General features: G+C 37.2%; 1 protein-coding gene across 3 annotated transcripts in view; it reads left to right on the forward strand.

The window, feature by feature from the left end:
* The window catches only part of Ptpmeg (protein tyrosine phosphatase Meg), an 85,283-nt gene that overhangs the window by 22,810 nt on the left and 45,870 nt on the right, over positions 1 to 16,603 (forward strand). For all 3 annotated transcript variants that reach the window (XM_067787498.1, XM_067787499.1, XM_067787501.1), the window contains one exon: positions 15,022 to 15,527. In XM_067787498.1, coding sequence (XP_067643599.1) covers positions 15,384 to 15,527 — 144 coding nt within the window. In that variant the 5' untranslated portion in view covers positions 15,022 to 15,383. The remainder of the gene's footprint in view (positions 1 to 15,021; positions 15,528 to 16,603) is intronic.

Consider the following 16,603-nt stretch of genomic DNA (forward strand, 5'->3'; position numbering starts at 1 on the left):
GTTGGGAGCGTTCAGTTTCTTAGTTTTTGGTGTGTTCAGTGCTTAAAAATGTCATTTGTCAAAGTAAATGTCATTGTCTGCATAGCGGAACGATACAAGGTGGCCGCATCGAACAGCTGATTATAACCTTTTTTTATTTGATTTGATACATCAACTTCCGGCGCAGTAGGATTTTGACATTTGTCCATCGAATTTACAAAAACAAAGTACATGGAATTCTTATTTATGTATGTAGGTATGTCACCATGCTGCCACCTTGTATCGTTCCGCCATGACTATCTGTCATACAGCATTGTCATTTTATTCGCTGGACATTTCATCCTTCATACTAATCGAGCAGTTACTTCTGTGTGAAAGCAAAAAATTTACGATTTCATTAGAAGGTGAAATGAGATCATTAAGTTTCTGTGTGAAAACAGTATTATTTTAGCGCAGAATCTCATAAAAAAAAAATTGTAAAGCTATACATTTTTGTTCTCGCATTAATTTGAAATTAATTAGCTACTCATTATCTAAAGTTTTCAACTTATTCCGCCTACCTTTCGCCGATTGGTTTCGCTAACTTCAGTCTTATTTTAGCGCAGAAACCCATAAAAAAAATTGTATAGCTATAAATTTTTTTTCTCGCATTTAATTTGCAATTAATTAGCTACGCATTATGTAAAATTCTCAACTTATTCCGCCAACCTTTCGCCGCTAAAATAAGGGACGTCTGAATGTGTCCAGAGTGTTATCAGAATTTGTTTGACTACCAAGCGGAAGAACCCCAATCAGGTGCCAGGTCAACTTATTCCGCCTACCTTTCGCCGATTGGTTTCGCTAACTTCAGTCTTATTTTAGCGCAGAAACGCATACAAAAAAATGTGTATAGCTATAAATTTTTTTTCTCGCAATTAATTAGCTACTAATTATGTAAAATTTTCAACTTATTCCGCCAACCTTTCGCTGATTGGTTTCGCTAACTTCAGTCTTATTTTAGCGCAGAATCTCATAAAAAAAAATTTGTAAAGCTATACATTTTTTTTCTCGCAATTAATTTGCAAATAATTAGCTACTCATTATGTAAAATTTTCAACTTATTACGCCAACCTTTGGCAGCTAAAATAAGGGACGTCACATTCAGTCTATGTGAGCTCTTTATTGACCGGCCAGTTCAACCTAACCTAACCTTCCTTTTCAATTAGGCAAAATTCATTTCATTCTTGCAGAAGACAATTTCATTTTTATTTTGCAATTTTTTCTCACTGATTTAAAGAAAACTATCTTCGGGTTGTAGAAAAGAAGTACGTGGTGAAAAATCAGCACTAGCTCTTTTGCTTTTGCTTCGAAGGCTTGAGGTTCGTAAAATCTCCAAGGATAGGAAGGGGCTATAGAAAGCTATGATGTATGTTGCTTAGAATTTTAAGCTTCTCTGGTCGAATTTGTTTGTGGTGGGAATAAAAATAAACCCTACAGCTCCGACTTTTCGCTAAATTCCCTATTGTGTCCCATTTGCTATTGTGCTCCAGAACATTGTATGGTGGGGTGGTGGGGGTGTACAATGTAACAAAACACTACACAATACTTGAAAATTACATTGGTTTGCTAGCAGTAAAAAGCTTGTGGTTCGTTGACCGTAATTTGTCTATTTTTATTCTTATTTATTTTAAAATGCCTTTGTTGCTAAAGTGGATCTACCGCTACAAAAATATTCAGTTTCCGGCGGAATTGTGATCTACATACAAGTACATACGGACTTATTATTAATGCTGTGTCTTGGGGTCGAATAAATATATATTAAGTACGTATGTATGTATGTAGTTTAAGTAGGTACAACAGTTTCATTATGATTATAATCATATTTTGCCATAGAAATGAGGTCAACCTTGCTGAGCTAGTTTTCTTTATTTGTATTCTTCTTTTCTGTTTATTTTTTGTACCTTTCCAAGCGGTTCATTACTTATTTGGCCCGTTGTATAAATCAGGGATCGTTAATAGTGTTTTTCTGAGTTAAATTTTTTGTCTCGATGAATTTGAAACTGATGTTATTGATATCATTTCTGAGTTAAAACGTTTTCGAATCGGCAGCTGAGATAGGACTATGGGTTTGGTTTTTTCGAAGGCTTAGGAAGCACTCAATGAATCCAGGGCCAATCAGAGGGATTGAAGGGGTTGATAAGCGCAATGCATAGCTTCCGCAACCCAATTGTCAACATCACCTATGCGAGGCGAATCCTGTTCCAAATATGAAGGGGGCGGGATGATCAAGAAGGTTCAATGTGGTCATATTAAATCGTTCCCGAGATAGTCGGGCTAGTACTTTAATGGTGTTTATTACCGGAACATACCGGATCTATGTATATCCGGCAAAGGACTTTCAACATCGATAAGAATCCCCAAATCCTTCGGGAAGAGTCTTTATCGTTACAACAACAACAACAGGGTCAATCAGAGGTCCCACAAACCCCCTCTAAATAAAAACACTGTGCGCACTGCCGAATGCACACACGCACACTGTACAGTCTGCATACTGCCGACAGTTGGGGAAATGAGGCGATGGAGTGTATCAGCGCGGCAACGGCTGAACGCGGTACGGTGGCGGATAGCAAATGTTCGTCGTAGTGACGGAGAGACCACTTTGGCAACGGCGGTATGGTAACCAGCGGGAAACGGTCGTTGTAACGACGGACAGCTTCCTGACTGCAACAAACGTGTGACGGTATGACAGCGGTGGCACCGGCCGGAAAGCTGGGTGACCACAGCGGCAATAGGCGTTGGAGCGCGTACCAAAGCGAAGTTGGGAAAATGTGAGCGTCGCTGATTTAGGATACTCTTTGGATTTACCTGAACAGCGGCTGGTTGCATCTCTAGGGGTAGTCGTCGGCAGTATAGGCTGATCGGTGCCCTAAAATAGAATGGGAGGATTCGCGTTAGTGCGGAGTCTCTCGCTGAACATCCCCGCCTTCATACTAAACGTAAAAGACGTAAACGGACTATTCGCAAATCAGGCGCCGGATGTAAGTATTACCCGTATACTACAAGCGAAAAAGCTAGTTTAATCAAAAAATATCACATTTCCCAGAATAATTAAAAAGCTATGTTCTAAAAATACTTAAATTTTAAGTTTGTACCAGTAATTTTCCTTGGACATAATTGCAAATTGCAGAATTTCAAGGCAAAGGTGACGTTCTTGCTATGACAACTATTTTTGTTTTTTACTATTTGTGGCTGCGTCGTTCTACGAAAATAAAACATCATCTTTGTATTTTCGGCTTAATGCCAAAAGGAAATTATGATTATGTACTTTGTTTCTAATAAAATTACACATTTGGAGGCGAAAATCGTCACAGAAAAACAAACATACATATATACAATAATTAAAACAAAAATAAGCCCTATAGCTAGGCTTGCCATACGTTAGGCACTTGTTATTGTAACCAATTTTTACTGACACGGTCATACAGTAAAAAAAGATAAAAAAAAAATGTTTAAGTTAAATGGTTTTATTGGAAACAATACTTACATGAAGTAATAATAATACTAAAAGCTTAAAAATAATTAGGTAGGTCCTAGGTACTAGTCATCACACTCCTCATCAATCTAGGGCGTTGATCAGACAATTAAATAAAAGCGTTGGACGGTATATTCTCTTAAGTTTTTGTGCCGTGTTGCATTACTGAAGGATTTTGTTGTTGGATACGAAAGCCAAGTAATATCGAAACCGCTTCCGGGGTACTAATGTAGCGACCTCATTTATAGTTTTATTTATAATAGTACCCCTGAACAATATTTTGGCCCATATATCGGAAACGGGTTATGATATCTTAGAAATTTATAAATGTCCTCATCAGTAGCTTTCATTAGGTATCCATATTGTCAAAATGCATTTGAAAAATACCCGGGTCAATGTTTTGGGTTTAAACACTCTAGAAATCTGGGGGTTTAAAATGTATCGTAAAATTTAAGTTAGACCTCGTCGGATGCAACAGTGTAAGGTGCACTCAATTCTATGCAGTAGTTTCTGAGTGATGCGAGTACAAACATACAGATAGATAGACAAACATTTTGAAAACTTCTGATATGGGCTCAGGGGGTCAAAGAAGGACATCTCCTATCAACTTTTCTGAAATATCTTCAATGTACAGACATCGACCTGTTAGAATTTCATTATATGTATTAGAGCGTACGATTTCTCGAACTTGTTCGAGAAGAGATTTCTCACGAGTCTCGCCTTCTCGCGAGATTCTCGAATCTCGAATTACTCGTAAGGCTCGCGAGCTTCTCGACTTTCAATTCTCGCGAGATTCTCGAATCTCGAAATACTCATAATACTCACAAGCTTCTCGACATTCAATTTAATCGATTCATTGGCTGTTTTATATAGAGCTTACGATTTCTTCTGGGGCACAAGCGAAAATTTCCACAAAACCACAACTAAAAAACACCGAAATGTATAGCATACTGCCAATTCAGCGACTGAATTGAAAGTCGAGAAGCTCGCGAGTATTACGAGTATTTCGGGATTCGGGAATTTCGCGAGAAGCCGTGTTATCGATGTCTCGTTAAAAAAAAAAATAAAATATTGCGAACAAAATTATATGTATAATAAATATGTAATAAAAACAAGTGTATAAATACTGTCCATACAGCAATTAATTTTATGTCGCGAGATTTACGAGTACTTCGAGACACGAGAATCTCGCGAGAAGTCGAGTTCTCCATTCCTATGGTCTCGAAAATCTCGCTTGTGTTCGAGAAGAAATCGTAAGCTCTAATATGTAATCCTCCTGAAACACATTTTGGACTATGCCTCGGAAACGGGTTAAGATAGATATCTCAAAAATTTTAAAAATGTGCCAAAGCCCTCGTGATGCGAGTACAAACATACATACAGGCAAAAATTAAAAAAACATGCTGATTTGGGTTGAGGGATCTAATAACGACCTCTCCAATAAATTTTTTTGAAATATCTTCAGTGTGCAGACATCGACCTGCTAAAAGTTTATTTTTTGACGTGCGTAAAGCTGGCAGACCCAAGTGCTCAAAAATAAGTTTAAGTTGTTTGAGAATTAAGTGCATTTTAGGTGCTTTTAGGCCCACAAAAGATAATTTAGGTGCTCATTTGGTTTTCGAGATATTCGCAAAAAAGTGTGGGTCTGCTTGCTTAACGTCAAGCTAGCAGACCCACAACTTAAATTTCATTTTATTTTAAATAAAAAATATATCAAAATTAGGAGCTATTTAGTTGCTTTTTAGGGTCACAAAATATAATTTAGGTTTTCATTTCGTTTTCGAGATATTCGCAAAAAAGTGTGGGTCTGCTTGCTTAACGTCAAGCTGGCACACCCACAATTTAAATTTCATTTTATTTTAAATAAAAAATATATCAAAATTAGGAGCTATTTAGGTGCTTTTTAGGGTCCACACCCACAATTTAAATTTCATTTTATTTTAAATAAAAATATATCAAAATTAGGAGCTATTTAGGTGCTTTTTAGGGCCACAAAAGATAATTTAGGTTTTCATTTAGTTTTCGAGATATTCGCAAAAAGGGCCGCCGTCACGCTGATAGGGGTGGTATATCCGGGCGCGCGCCTCAAGGTAGTGGAGGCGCGTGATATCAGGGCTAGAGCCTGGGCTCCAGTGACGCCAACGGACCCAGCTGACATCCTGGAGCTGCTCCACCCCGCCACAGGTTTGGAAGTCAACCCGGATAAAACCGAGCTTGTCCTCTTCACGAGGAGGTGCAAAGTACCAAATCTTACACAGCCAAGAATTGGGGGTACGTTCTTAGCGTTTAGCGATCAAGTCAAGTTTTTGGGAGTCATTCTGGATAGGAAGCTATTATGGAGTGGCCATATAGTGGAGCGATCCAAGAAGGCAGCAACAGAGCTGTTCACCTGCAAGAGGGCAATTGGCACCTCCCGGGGATTCTCCCCTAAGGTGACCAGCCATTGTGCGCCTGATTCTTCTTATGGTGCCTTGGCCTATCTTAAAATGCTTCAAAAGGTGAAACGGAGTTCGGAGCTCTGCATTACCGGGGCTCTCGGCTCCACTCCAGATTCCGTTGCATACATACATGGATACATAGATAGATACAGGCCAAGCTAATAAAAGCGTGTTAAAAAGGGCTCCAGCATGCTCTTTCGTAGATGTGCCATGCATCCACTTCTATCATTAATAAAGGAATGCGTTTTTCGCATTATGTGCAAGGTTTCAAATCTATGGCCATTTAGGGTGGTCATAAGTTCAATTGACCTTATGTCCGTTAACCTTATGTCACCCCACCATCACATTATTTCATTGTCATCGAGCCTTGATACGTGTGCAAAGTTTCACTCAAACTTATGGCCATTCAAAGTGGCAATAAGGCCAATTGACCTTATGGCCGTTGACCTTATGTCACCACACCATCACATTAACGCATTGTCATCGAGCCTTGATACGTGTGCAAAGTTTCAATCAAACTTATGGCCTTTAAAAGTGGTAATAACGCCAATTGACCTTATGGCCGTTGACCTTATGTCACCACACCATCACATTAATGCATTGTCATCGAGCCTTGATACGTGTGCAAAGTTTCAATCAAACTTATGGCCTTTAAAAGTGGTAATAACGCCAATTGACCTTATGGCCGTTGACCTTATGTCACCACACCATCACATTAATGCATTGTCATCGAGCCTTGATACGTGTGCAAAGTTTCAATCAAACTTATGGCCTCTAAAAGTGGTAATAACGCCAATTGACGTTATGGCCGTTGACCTTATGTCACCACACCATCACATTAATGCATTACATCGAGCCTTGATACGTGTGCAAAGTTTCAATCAAACTAATGGCCATTCAAAGTGGTAATAAATCCAATTGACCTTATGTCACCGCACCATCACATTAACGCATTGTCATCGAGCCTTGATACGTTTGCAAAGTTTCAATCAAACTTATGGCCTTTAAAAGTGGTAATAACGCCAATTGACCTTATGGCCGTTGACCTTATGTCACCACACCATCACATTAATGCATTGTCATCGAGCCTTGATACGTGTGCAAAGTTTCAATCAAACTTATGGCCATTCAAAGTGCTAATAAGGCCAATTGACCTTATGGCCGTTGACCTTATGTCACCGCACCATCACATTAATGCATTGTCATCGAGCCTTGATACGTGTGCAAAGTTTCAATCAAACTTATGGCCTTTAAAAGTGGTAATAACGCCAATTGACCTTATGGCCGTTGACCTTATGTCACCACACCATCACATTAATGCATTACATCGAGCCTTGATACGTGTGCAAAGTTTCAATCAAACTAATGGCCATTCAAAGTGGTAATAAATCCAATTGACCTTATGTCACCGCACCATCACATTAACGCATTGTCATCGAGCCTTGATACGTGTGCAAAGTTTCAATCAAACTTATGGCCTTTAAAAGTGGTAATAACGCCAATTGACCTTATGGCCGTTGACCTTATGTCACCACACCATCACATTAATGCATTACATCGAGCCTTGATACGTGTGCAAAGTTTCAATCAAACTAATGGCCATTCAAAGTGGTAATAAATCCAATTGACCTTATGTCACCGCACCATCACATTAACGCATTGTCATCGAGCCTTGATACGTTTGCAAAGTTTCAATCAAACTTATGGCCTTTAAAAGTGGTAATAACGCCAATTGACCTTATGGCCGTTGACCTTATGTCACCACACCATCACATTAATGCATTACATCGAGCCTTGATACGTGTGCAAAGTTTCAATCAAACTAATGGCCATTCAAAGTGGTAATAAATCCAATTGACCTTATGTCACCGCACCATCACATTAACGCATTGTCATCGAGCCTTGATACGTGTGCAAAGTTTCAATCAAACTTATGGCCTTTAAAAGTGGTAATAACGCCAATTGACCTTATGGCCGTTGACCTTATGTCACCACACCATCACATTAATGCATTACATCGAGCCTTGATACGTGTGCAAAGTTTCAATCAAACTAATGGCCATTCAAAGTGGTAATAAATCCAATTGACCTTATGTCACCGCACCATCACATTAACGCATTGTCATCGAGCCTTGATACGTTTGCAAAGTTTCAATCAAACTTATGGCCTTTAAAAGTGGTAATAACGCCAATTGACCTTATGGCCGTTGACCTTATGTCACCACACCATCACATTAATGCATTGTCATCGAGCCTTGATACGTGTGCAAAGTTTCAATCAAACTTATGGCCTCTAAAAGTGGTAATAACGCCAATTGACCTTATGGCCGTTGACCTTATGTCACCACACCATCACATTAATGCATTACATCGAGCCTTGATACGTGTGCAAAGTTTCAATCAAACTAATGGCCATTCAAAGTGGTAATAAATCCAATTGACCTTATGTCACCGCACCATCACATTAACGCATTGTCATCGAGCCTTGATACGTTTGCAAAGTTTCAATCAAACTTATGGCCTTTAAAAGTGGTAATAACGCCAATTGACCTTATGGCCGTTGACCTTATGTCACCACACCATCACATTAATGCATTGTCATCGAGCCTTGATACGTGTGCAAAGTTTCAATCAAACTTATGGCCGTTCAAAGTGCTAATAAGGCCAATTGACCTTATGGCCGTTGACCTTATGTCACCGCTCCATCACATTAATGCATTGTCATTGAGTCTTGATACGTGTGCAAAGTTTCAATCAAACTTATAGCCATTCAAAGTGGTAATAAGGCCAATTGACCTTATGTCCGTTGACCTTATGTCACCACACCACCACATTAATGCATTGTCATCGGTCCCTGATACGTATGCAAAGTTTCAAATTAATCAGACTTCTAGAAACCGGTGAAAATTAAGCTCAAAAATTCCGTTACGTACAGGCCAAGCTAATAAAAGCGCGTTAAAAACAGTAGTTCCTAGTAGTAGAAATCTACTTCAGCGGATGAAAGGCGCTCAATCAGAGATGCTTAACAAACAATTCAAATCTAATTCGTTTCGTTTAAGCGCAAATATAACTTATCAAAATAATTTCGTTTCGTTTAAACACTAAATTAGCGTAACAAACTCAATCGCGTCGTTCAAAATAAATCTTTGTGTTTGTTGCTGTTTTAGCAGCCGAGCCGCGTTCGTATGTTTTTGTGCTTGCATGCCATACATGCTAATGGACAATGGTATGAGAAAGTTTTGAAAGTAATCATGTCTTGGTTGTGCGCGAGTGTCTCACGGGGTAGCTACCTGCTACTGCTGCTCGTGTGTTCAAAATCAGCGATTGGACTTCGTTTATGTTATAAAACTAAATATTATTTCGTTTATAACCTAGACGTTAAAAATCTGAATCGTTTCAACAGAAACGATTGGTTTTTTTGGTAAACGTTACAATTAACGTTACGAAACATCCCTTGCGCTTAATATATGGTGAAACTATTTTATACTTAAACCATACACACGACCAAGGATGCACCTTAACGTTAAGCTAATCGTTTATCAAAAAATTTCCACCGTTTCCGTTGAAACACTTCGAAATATTATCGATAAAGAAATTATCAAGATAAATTATATCTCGTTTTTAACCGAAACGAAAAGCTTCGTTAACGTTAAAAACGTTAACAAAAACGTGATACTGTATGTTTTGAATTGTGCTGGCAATGCCATAGCCATGGTGAAGCCGTAAGGTGGCAACAGCGAGCGGACATACACACAAACTCCATGTAATTTGTTTGTGTAATTCGTTGGTGGTAATGTCAAAAATACTCTGAGAAATGTTCGTACTGTCAAAATTCATGAGAAAAGTTGCAATCAGCTTGGCTAATGCTTTCACCTTTAATGACTCCGCCATCAATCAGCTTTGCCAGCATAGCTTGAAATTAATAATCAACATAAACGATTTGATTTCGTTTTGATATGGCAGAAAACGAAACGAAATCATTTCGTTAATTTGACGTTTTTAACGTTAATAAACGAAACGAAATGAAAAAAAAAGTATTTAGGAAAGTTGTTATTCAATAAATGGCCTAAACAGTCTTAAATGAGTAGAGAATATAGTACCGCGCCGGACGCCGCCGCCGCCGCGCCGATATTTTTGACATTCCGCGGCGGCGTGCGAAAAGCGACTAAAATCGGCGGCGTATATCTCTAATACATACATACAAATATATGTATATGCTTGGCTATAATGTGGCTTTTCTGACGTAAAAAATTAACACTATGAGTTCAGGAGCAAATTCAAAATTATAGCCAATCTGAAGTAGATGCAAAAAAAATATAACAAACTAAAAATAGACATTGTAAAAAGACATGTAAACAAATAAATATTATTAAAAGATTAGCCTCTAAACACGCTAAAAGAAAAATACATATTTCAAATATACTTATATTCTCAATCGCTCGCAAATTTTTATTTGCTATCGCCAGCGCCGTTAGGTTTAGAAAATACCTACGTGAATGAGGTAAGGGTGGTGATAGTGTTGTTCCGATACGAGGAACTACGAGTACTTTTCTCAAGTACCAATTATTTTTCGTAGTCGATTACCTCGCACGAGTACGTTCTAAGGTATCGAGTACGTGGGCACAGTAAGTATCGGTTACCCGTGTCAAATCATGTCTTCTGTATTTTTCTAACTGCCCTGACAATTTCCGCCAAATTATATTTTAAGAAACATTTGGCAATGTTCATTTCATATATAAAAATGCCCCAAAAAATTTTCAATTTTGAGATTATTTCGTTCCGCTCATAAATAAATTGAAAAAAAATAAATAAATTAGAAAATGCGATCTCCACTTTAATTTAATAATTACATAGACAAAAAAAACGTTAAATCCAAAGTAAGCTGTAGATTATACTACATAAAATTTAGAATGAACTCACATAAAATTTAGAATGAAAGTAAGAAATCTAAAGTAGTTTTGCTGTTAAGTAATAATTACAGCATTAGGAATCCGGAACCTAATTTTGAAAGTAATTATTACGTCCATCATAATCCAATGTTATTTTAATATGTAAGTAGTTCATAAGTTTTACTAAGATTACACGAGTAGTTATCGAAAACTTCTCCTCGATATTTTTTGGTATAAATTACTCTCCTCTATCCTTTTAAATGAGTACAGGTATCGAGTATCAGGTGGCATCTGAACAACACTTGGTGGGGAAAGGGTTGGCGTGTTATTAAACGGAGACGGAAAACTTAGATTTAAATAAAGCTAACAAAAAGATCTGAAAGTTTGAATTTAGGAGTACCACCGGGCTTCCAATTTCAAAACCTACAGAACTGTATACTTGATGGAAGAATACCTCCACTAATTAGAGTGAATAAGTTTTTTAATTTTTTTGAGTTGATCGCTGTTTTCATATACATATTTAGATATGCGTAAGTGCGAAATCCCATATAATTTTATTTGGAAAACTAGAGTACCGGACAGCTTTGTTCTTCCCCGAAAATTGCTGGTTCCTATATTTTTTTCATCTCTTTCCCTTCTTTTGCTTCCTCTTATTTCTATTTTCCTCTCGCTCTTTCCCCATTATTAACAACATTTACTACACCCACTTTATTTCCAACCCTCTCTGTTTTTCTTCCTTTTCCCTTCCTTTTTCACCCCTCTACGATTAGTACTCCTATCTCTCTTATTTTCCTGTTTCGCTTTTTCTACATGTGGCTTTTCGTATAAATCTTCCTTTCCCCTCGCTCTTCTTCTTAACCACCACCCTTTATCAAACCCCTTACTAACACATCCAATTTGAAAACAAATTCTAAGGCCAGCCTGGTCTACATCCACTTACATACCATCTACGATCTTAAGCTATAAAGTTATCAGCAGATTTTATAATAAAACTTACCTATTCGAAAGGCTGCCTAAATAATAAATTTCGAACAAATGGGTAGGACCCTAGTCTACAGAAAGAAAGAGTCCCAACTATTAAGCTTGTCGAAGAGGAAACACTGTACTAAATTTCAAGCAAATCGCTCTATAAATCGCGTTTTTTCGAATAGGTCGGTCACTGTTCCACTTCGTGGAAAGAAAACTTTATCAAATATTAAGCAAGGTAAATCTCGGCGGCCGTGGTGTGATGGTACCGTGCTCCGGCTCCGACAACGAGGGTCCTGGGTTCACCTCCGAGGCAAGGTAACATTAAAAAAAATGTTATAATAGGTGTCGCCCCTCGGAAGTGATTTGGCAAACAGTCTAAGTGTATTTCATCTGCCTTACAGATGCCGTTCAGTGTCGGCTTAAAATATTTAGGTCCCATCCCGCCAATTTTGAAGAGAAGCTCGGCCTAAATCCTAAATCTCCTCGAAGGAAAATCGCGCCAAGTTTTTTTAATCTCAGCTAAAGCGCAGCGTTGATACGATTTACTACAATAGGTTGGCCCCTGGTCCACTTCCCAGAATGAAAAGTTTTTCATATACTAACTTGGTCAAATTGTATTGTATTGAATTTAAAAAAAATCTCACCATAAATTAGTTTTTTTTTTTTATCAAGTGGCTGGTTTCTGGTTCACATCCCGGAAAAAAAAGCTAGCTAAGAAGGTGCCGTTGCAAGCAATTCGCACCGCAATTCAATTTTTTTACAATAATTCGGTCACAGGTTCACTTGCCGGAAAGAAAAGTGTCTTAATTGCTAAGCTAGTCGAAAATTGAACCCTCTACCGAATTTCAAGCAAATCGCACCATAAATACAATTTTTTGGAGTAGGTAGGCCACTGTTTCGCTTCACGGAAAAAAAGTTTCTCAAATATTAAGCTACACATATTCACCCTTATCGTGAAGTTCGCGCGGAAAATTGTTCGCCTTCGCTTTTTTTGTTCGGGTGAACTTTTTTCGCCTATCGGCAATTTCGGGAACTTCACATAGTACAATGTTCGATACTATTTCCATTGGAGAACTCGTTTTGGCCTTTTTTGAAGATACTCCGTAGCTATGTGAGTCTTGAAAACCTTCAACTGAATCTTTTAAATCCAGCAGTTGGTATATTGCCTCTTTTGCAGTCGAAAGTTTTTGTGTTTTGTTGGGGCCGCCTCCTGTCCTTCTCGCGTAAATAGCATTTTTTGACGCCTTCTTCCGTACATATCTTTTTTGTCATTCTATACCTAGAAAAAAAATACGTTGTCATAAAAAATTGAGTTTACATACTTAGCAATAAAGGAGTTTTACTTTTTTCCACGCAGCTTCACTCTTAATGGGGGGACCCAGGCTATTTAAACATAAATTTAGCTGCTTCCAGAAGTCCACGACTTTTTCCCGATTTTCTTTTGAAAACCCTCTTGCAATGTCGGGATTTTGCATAATTTTTTCAAGTAGCATTTCTGATTGCGCATTATTTATTGATTTAGTGCTAATAATAAACGTAAATAAAATTATAAGAATATCAATATGCAAAAACAAATTACTCACATTTTGATTTTCTTTCGTTCGCCCGCTGTTCATTTCGCCCGCTGTTCATTTCGCCCGAACAAAGAGTTGCCAATAAGGCGAAATCTTTTTCGAACATGAAAAATTTGTTCGCCACCCTTTGCGATAGGGTGAACAAAAACTATGAATAATTTCGGGTGAAAATAAAACTCGCGATAATAGTGATTCAGATATTATCCATTTGCTGTATATTTTACATAAGTAATAATACTATTTTTTTTTTTTAAATAATACTATTTTTTAGTTTGATGATTGGTTTGAAATTTAGGGGTGGTTCGGAGAAAAAATTTGGTAAATAACAGGCACCGTATTATTTATACACATGAGTTGAGTGCTGCCAACTCTCATAGAACTGATCTGGATAGTTCCGAAGGGATTTCAACTTGGTCCAGAGCTCACTGGAACACGCTTCCTAAGTCCTACAACGTATAATTATACCTAACGTGCTTTGTTTGTGCACAGATTATATTAACTTTGATTGGATAATGGTTGGTTGTACAGGTATAAAGGAATCGAGATAGATATAGACTTCCATATATCAAAATCATCTGTGTCGAAAAAAAAAAAATTGATTGAGCCATGTCCGTCCGTCCGTTAACACGATAACTTGAGTAAATATTGAGGTATCTTCACCAAATTTGGTACACAAGCTTATCTGGACCCAGAATAGATTGAAAATGAGCGAAATCTGAAGATAACCACGCCCACTTTTTATATATATAACATTATGGAAAACACAAAAAACCTGATTATTTATTAAATAATACACCTAGAATGTTGAAATTTGACGTGCGGAATGATATTGAGACTTGATAAAAATTTGAAAAAAAAACTTTAAAATAGGTGTGGCACCGCCCACTTGTGATAAAATCAATTTTACAAATATTATTAATCATAAATCGAAAATCGTTAAATCTATCGTAACAAAATTCGGCAGAGAGATTGCCTTTACTACAAGGAATGATTTGAAGAAAATTAACGAAATCGGTTAAGGACCACGCCCACTTTTATATAAAAGATTTTTAAAAGGGGCGTGGACGAATAAAATAAGATATATCTTTGCAGAAAAGATCTTTATATCACTGGTATTTCATTTTCCAAGTCGATTTATAACAATAAATAGGAAAAACTTCAAATTTAAAAAAATGGGCGTGTCACCGCCCCCTTTTATGACCTAGCAATTTTCTATGTTTCGGGAGCCATAACTCGAAGAAAAATTAACGGATCGTAATAAAATTGGGTACACAAATTTTCCCTATAGTAGAAAATATTTCTAGTAAAAATGGACGAGATCGGTTAAAGACCACGCCCACTTTTATATAAAACAAATTTAAAAGGGTCGTAGACTAGAATAATAAGCTATAACTTAGCGAAAAATAGTTTTGAATCAATGATATTTCACTTATCAAGTTTTATTTTAAGAGGAAATGGGGAGACATTTTTTGTTAAACGAGCGGTGCCACGTGTTATGTAGAAAAGTAATTTATCTGAAATGAAATGTGCAATTGAAGCTCACGCTGAGTATATAATGTTCGGTTACACCCGAACTTAGACACCTTTACTTTATTTATAAGTATAATAAGTGGTTAATTTATTTATTTTTAAAAATCTGTTTTTTTTTTTTTTGGTTACAGAATAAACACGATCCATCACATGAATCCATCCAATCAGCGATCAATACAACGTCCGTCACAATTAACGTCGCTCACCAACGAAGAAGAAGGTCGTCTATAAATTACCAAGTCGATTGCATACAAACATACACATATATATTACATAAGTATATATCGGCTTGCAATAAAATTATAAACCAGCCAAACAAAAAAACAACATAAACAAACAGTGACTGACCATTTCTTTAACAAAGAAGAAATTAAATATCAGAAAATAACACTAATTGTAAGAAATACTTAAGACATAGACCAATACAACATTTTTAATATATATTTGATTTGGAGAAACTGAATTGCTCTTCCAATTGCCATGGATAATTGCAATGCTTGAACGTTTTCGTTTAAGTAATTTAAGTGCAAATTGTCGTTTACGAAGTGTAGAACTGGCGCGCGATAAGAAACAACAAAAGCAACAATGTGTCACGATCCTGTTTTTAGATGACACAACGCACACCTTTCGGATAGAGGTATGTACGAGGATTAGCAATACGTCCTAAGTATTTCATTAATTTGTCCAGGGCACTTTCTTTGTGTACACATAGTTGAGTGTGCTCCATCAGATAGACTCCATCTATCGAGATAGAAACGTAAGTGCGGTGTCATGCAACCAGCAAGCTGATCCGATATGTGCAATGGTTGTGATAAAGAAAGACTTTGGATCGATTAAACACGCTTTGCAAGACGTAAGGCATTCGCGTATACAGCCCGCATGTGAATCCTATACGTTGGGGAGTAGTCCGAGTATTGCGGGGATGATTAGTTTGACCTCTTGAATCTTTGAAACAGCTCACTTTGCTACCTTAGTTGAAAAGAAAGCAAATGTGACTCTGCTCTGAAAGTCGTCAGAGTTATATTATTGTTAGTAATTAAACTTTAACTGTTAAGGTCGTTACACCTTTATCTTTCCTATTTCTTCTTCGGAAAAAGATTTTGCCTTTCCTTTATCATTTTGTACCTATACAAGTTTTTTAGCGACCAGTCTCATATGACGGCAGGTAACTACATACATATGTAATACTATAGATATAATTATGAAATTATGTAGGTAATTCACAAAAACACTTAAGTAGTACAAATTGTAAGTGCATTAAAAAGCAACGGCAGTCTTGATTCTTTACAATTGTTGCCCTACCAACCAATCAACGAACCGTGCCACATTTCATTTGAAGAAGAATCTGCTTACATTTAAAAATCCATAACTCAACTTTACAATACGAGTAGTAATTTCACTTCAGCCTACCCAACGCAATAATATTGTACTTATCTACAACCACATACAAATAAGTATATGCACATGTATTTGTGTATTATTAACATTAGGTTGCTTGGCCTTGCGTACGATAAAAGTTGGTCCTCGATGTACAAGTACTTGAAAAGGTAGCAGATGGTGATTCAGAACCATGTGCCTTCGACTAGCCGGATAATCCATAGAACCCACTAATGACAATTCGAAGACTCCTAATAGCAGAAGCTAAACAGATTTTCATAAAAAATAATTCAAAACAAGTAAGGAAGGCTAAGTTCGGGTGTAACCGAACATTAC

Source organism: Eurosta solidaginis, chromosome 5, assembly GCF_040869045.1.
Source record: "Eurosta solidaginis isolate ZX-2024a chromosome 5, ASM4086904v1, whole genome shotgun sequence".
Lineage (NCBI taxonomy): Eukaryota > Metazoa > Arthropoda > Insecta > Diptera > Tephritidae > Eurosta > Eurosta solidaginis.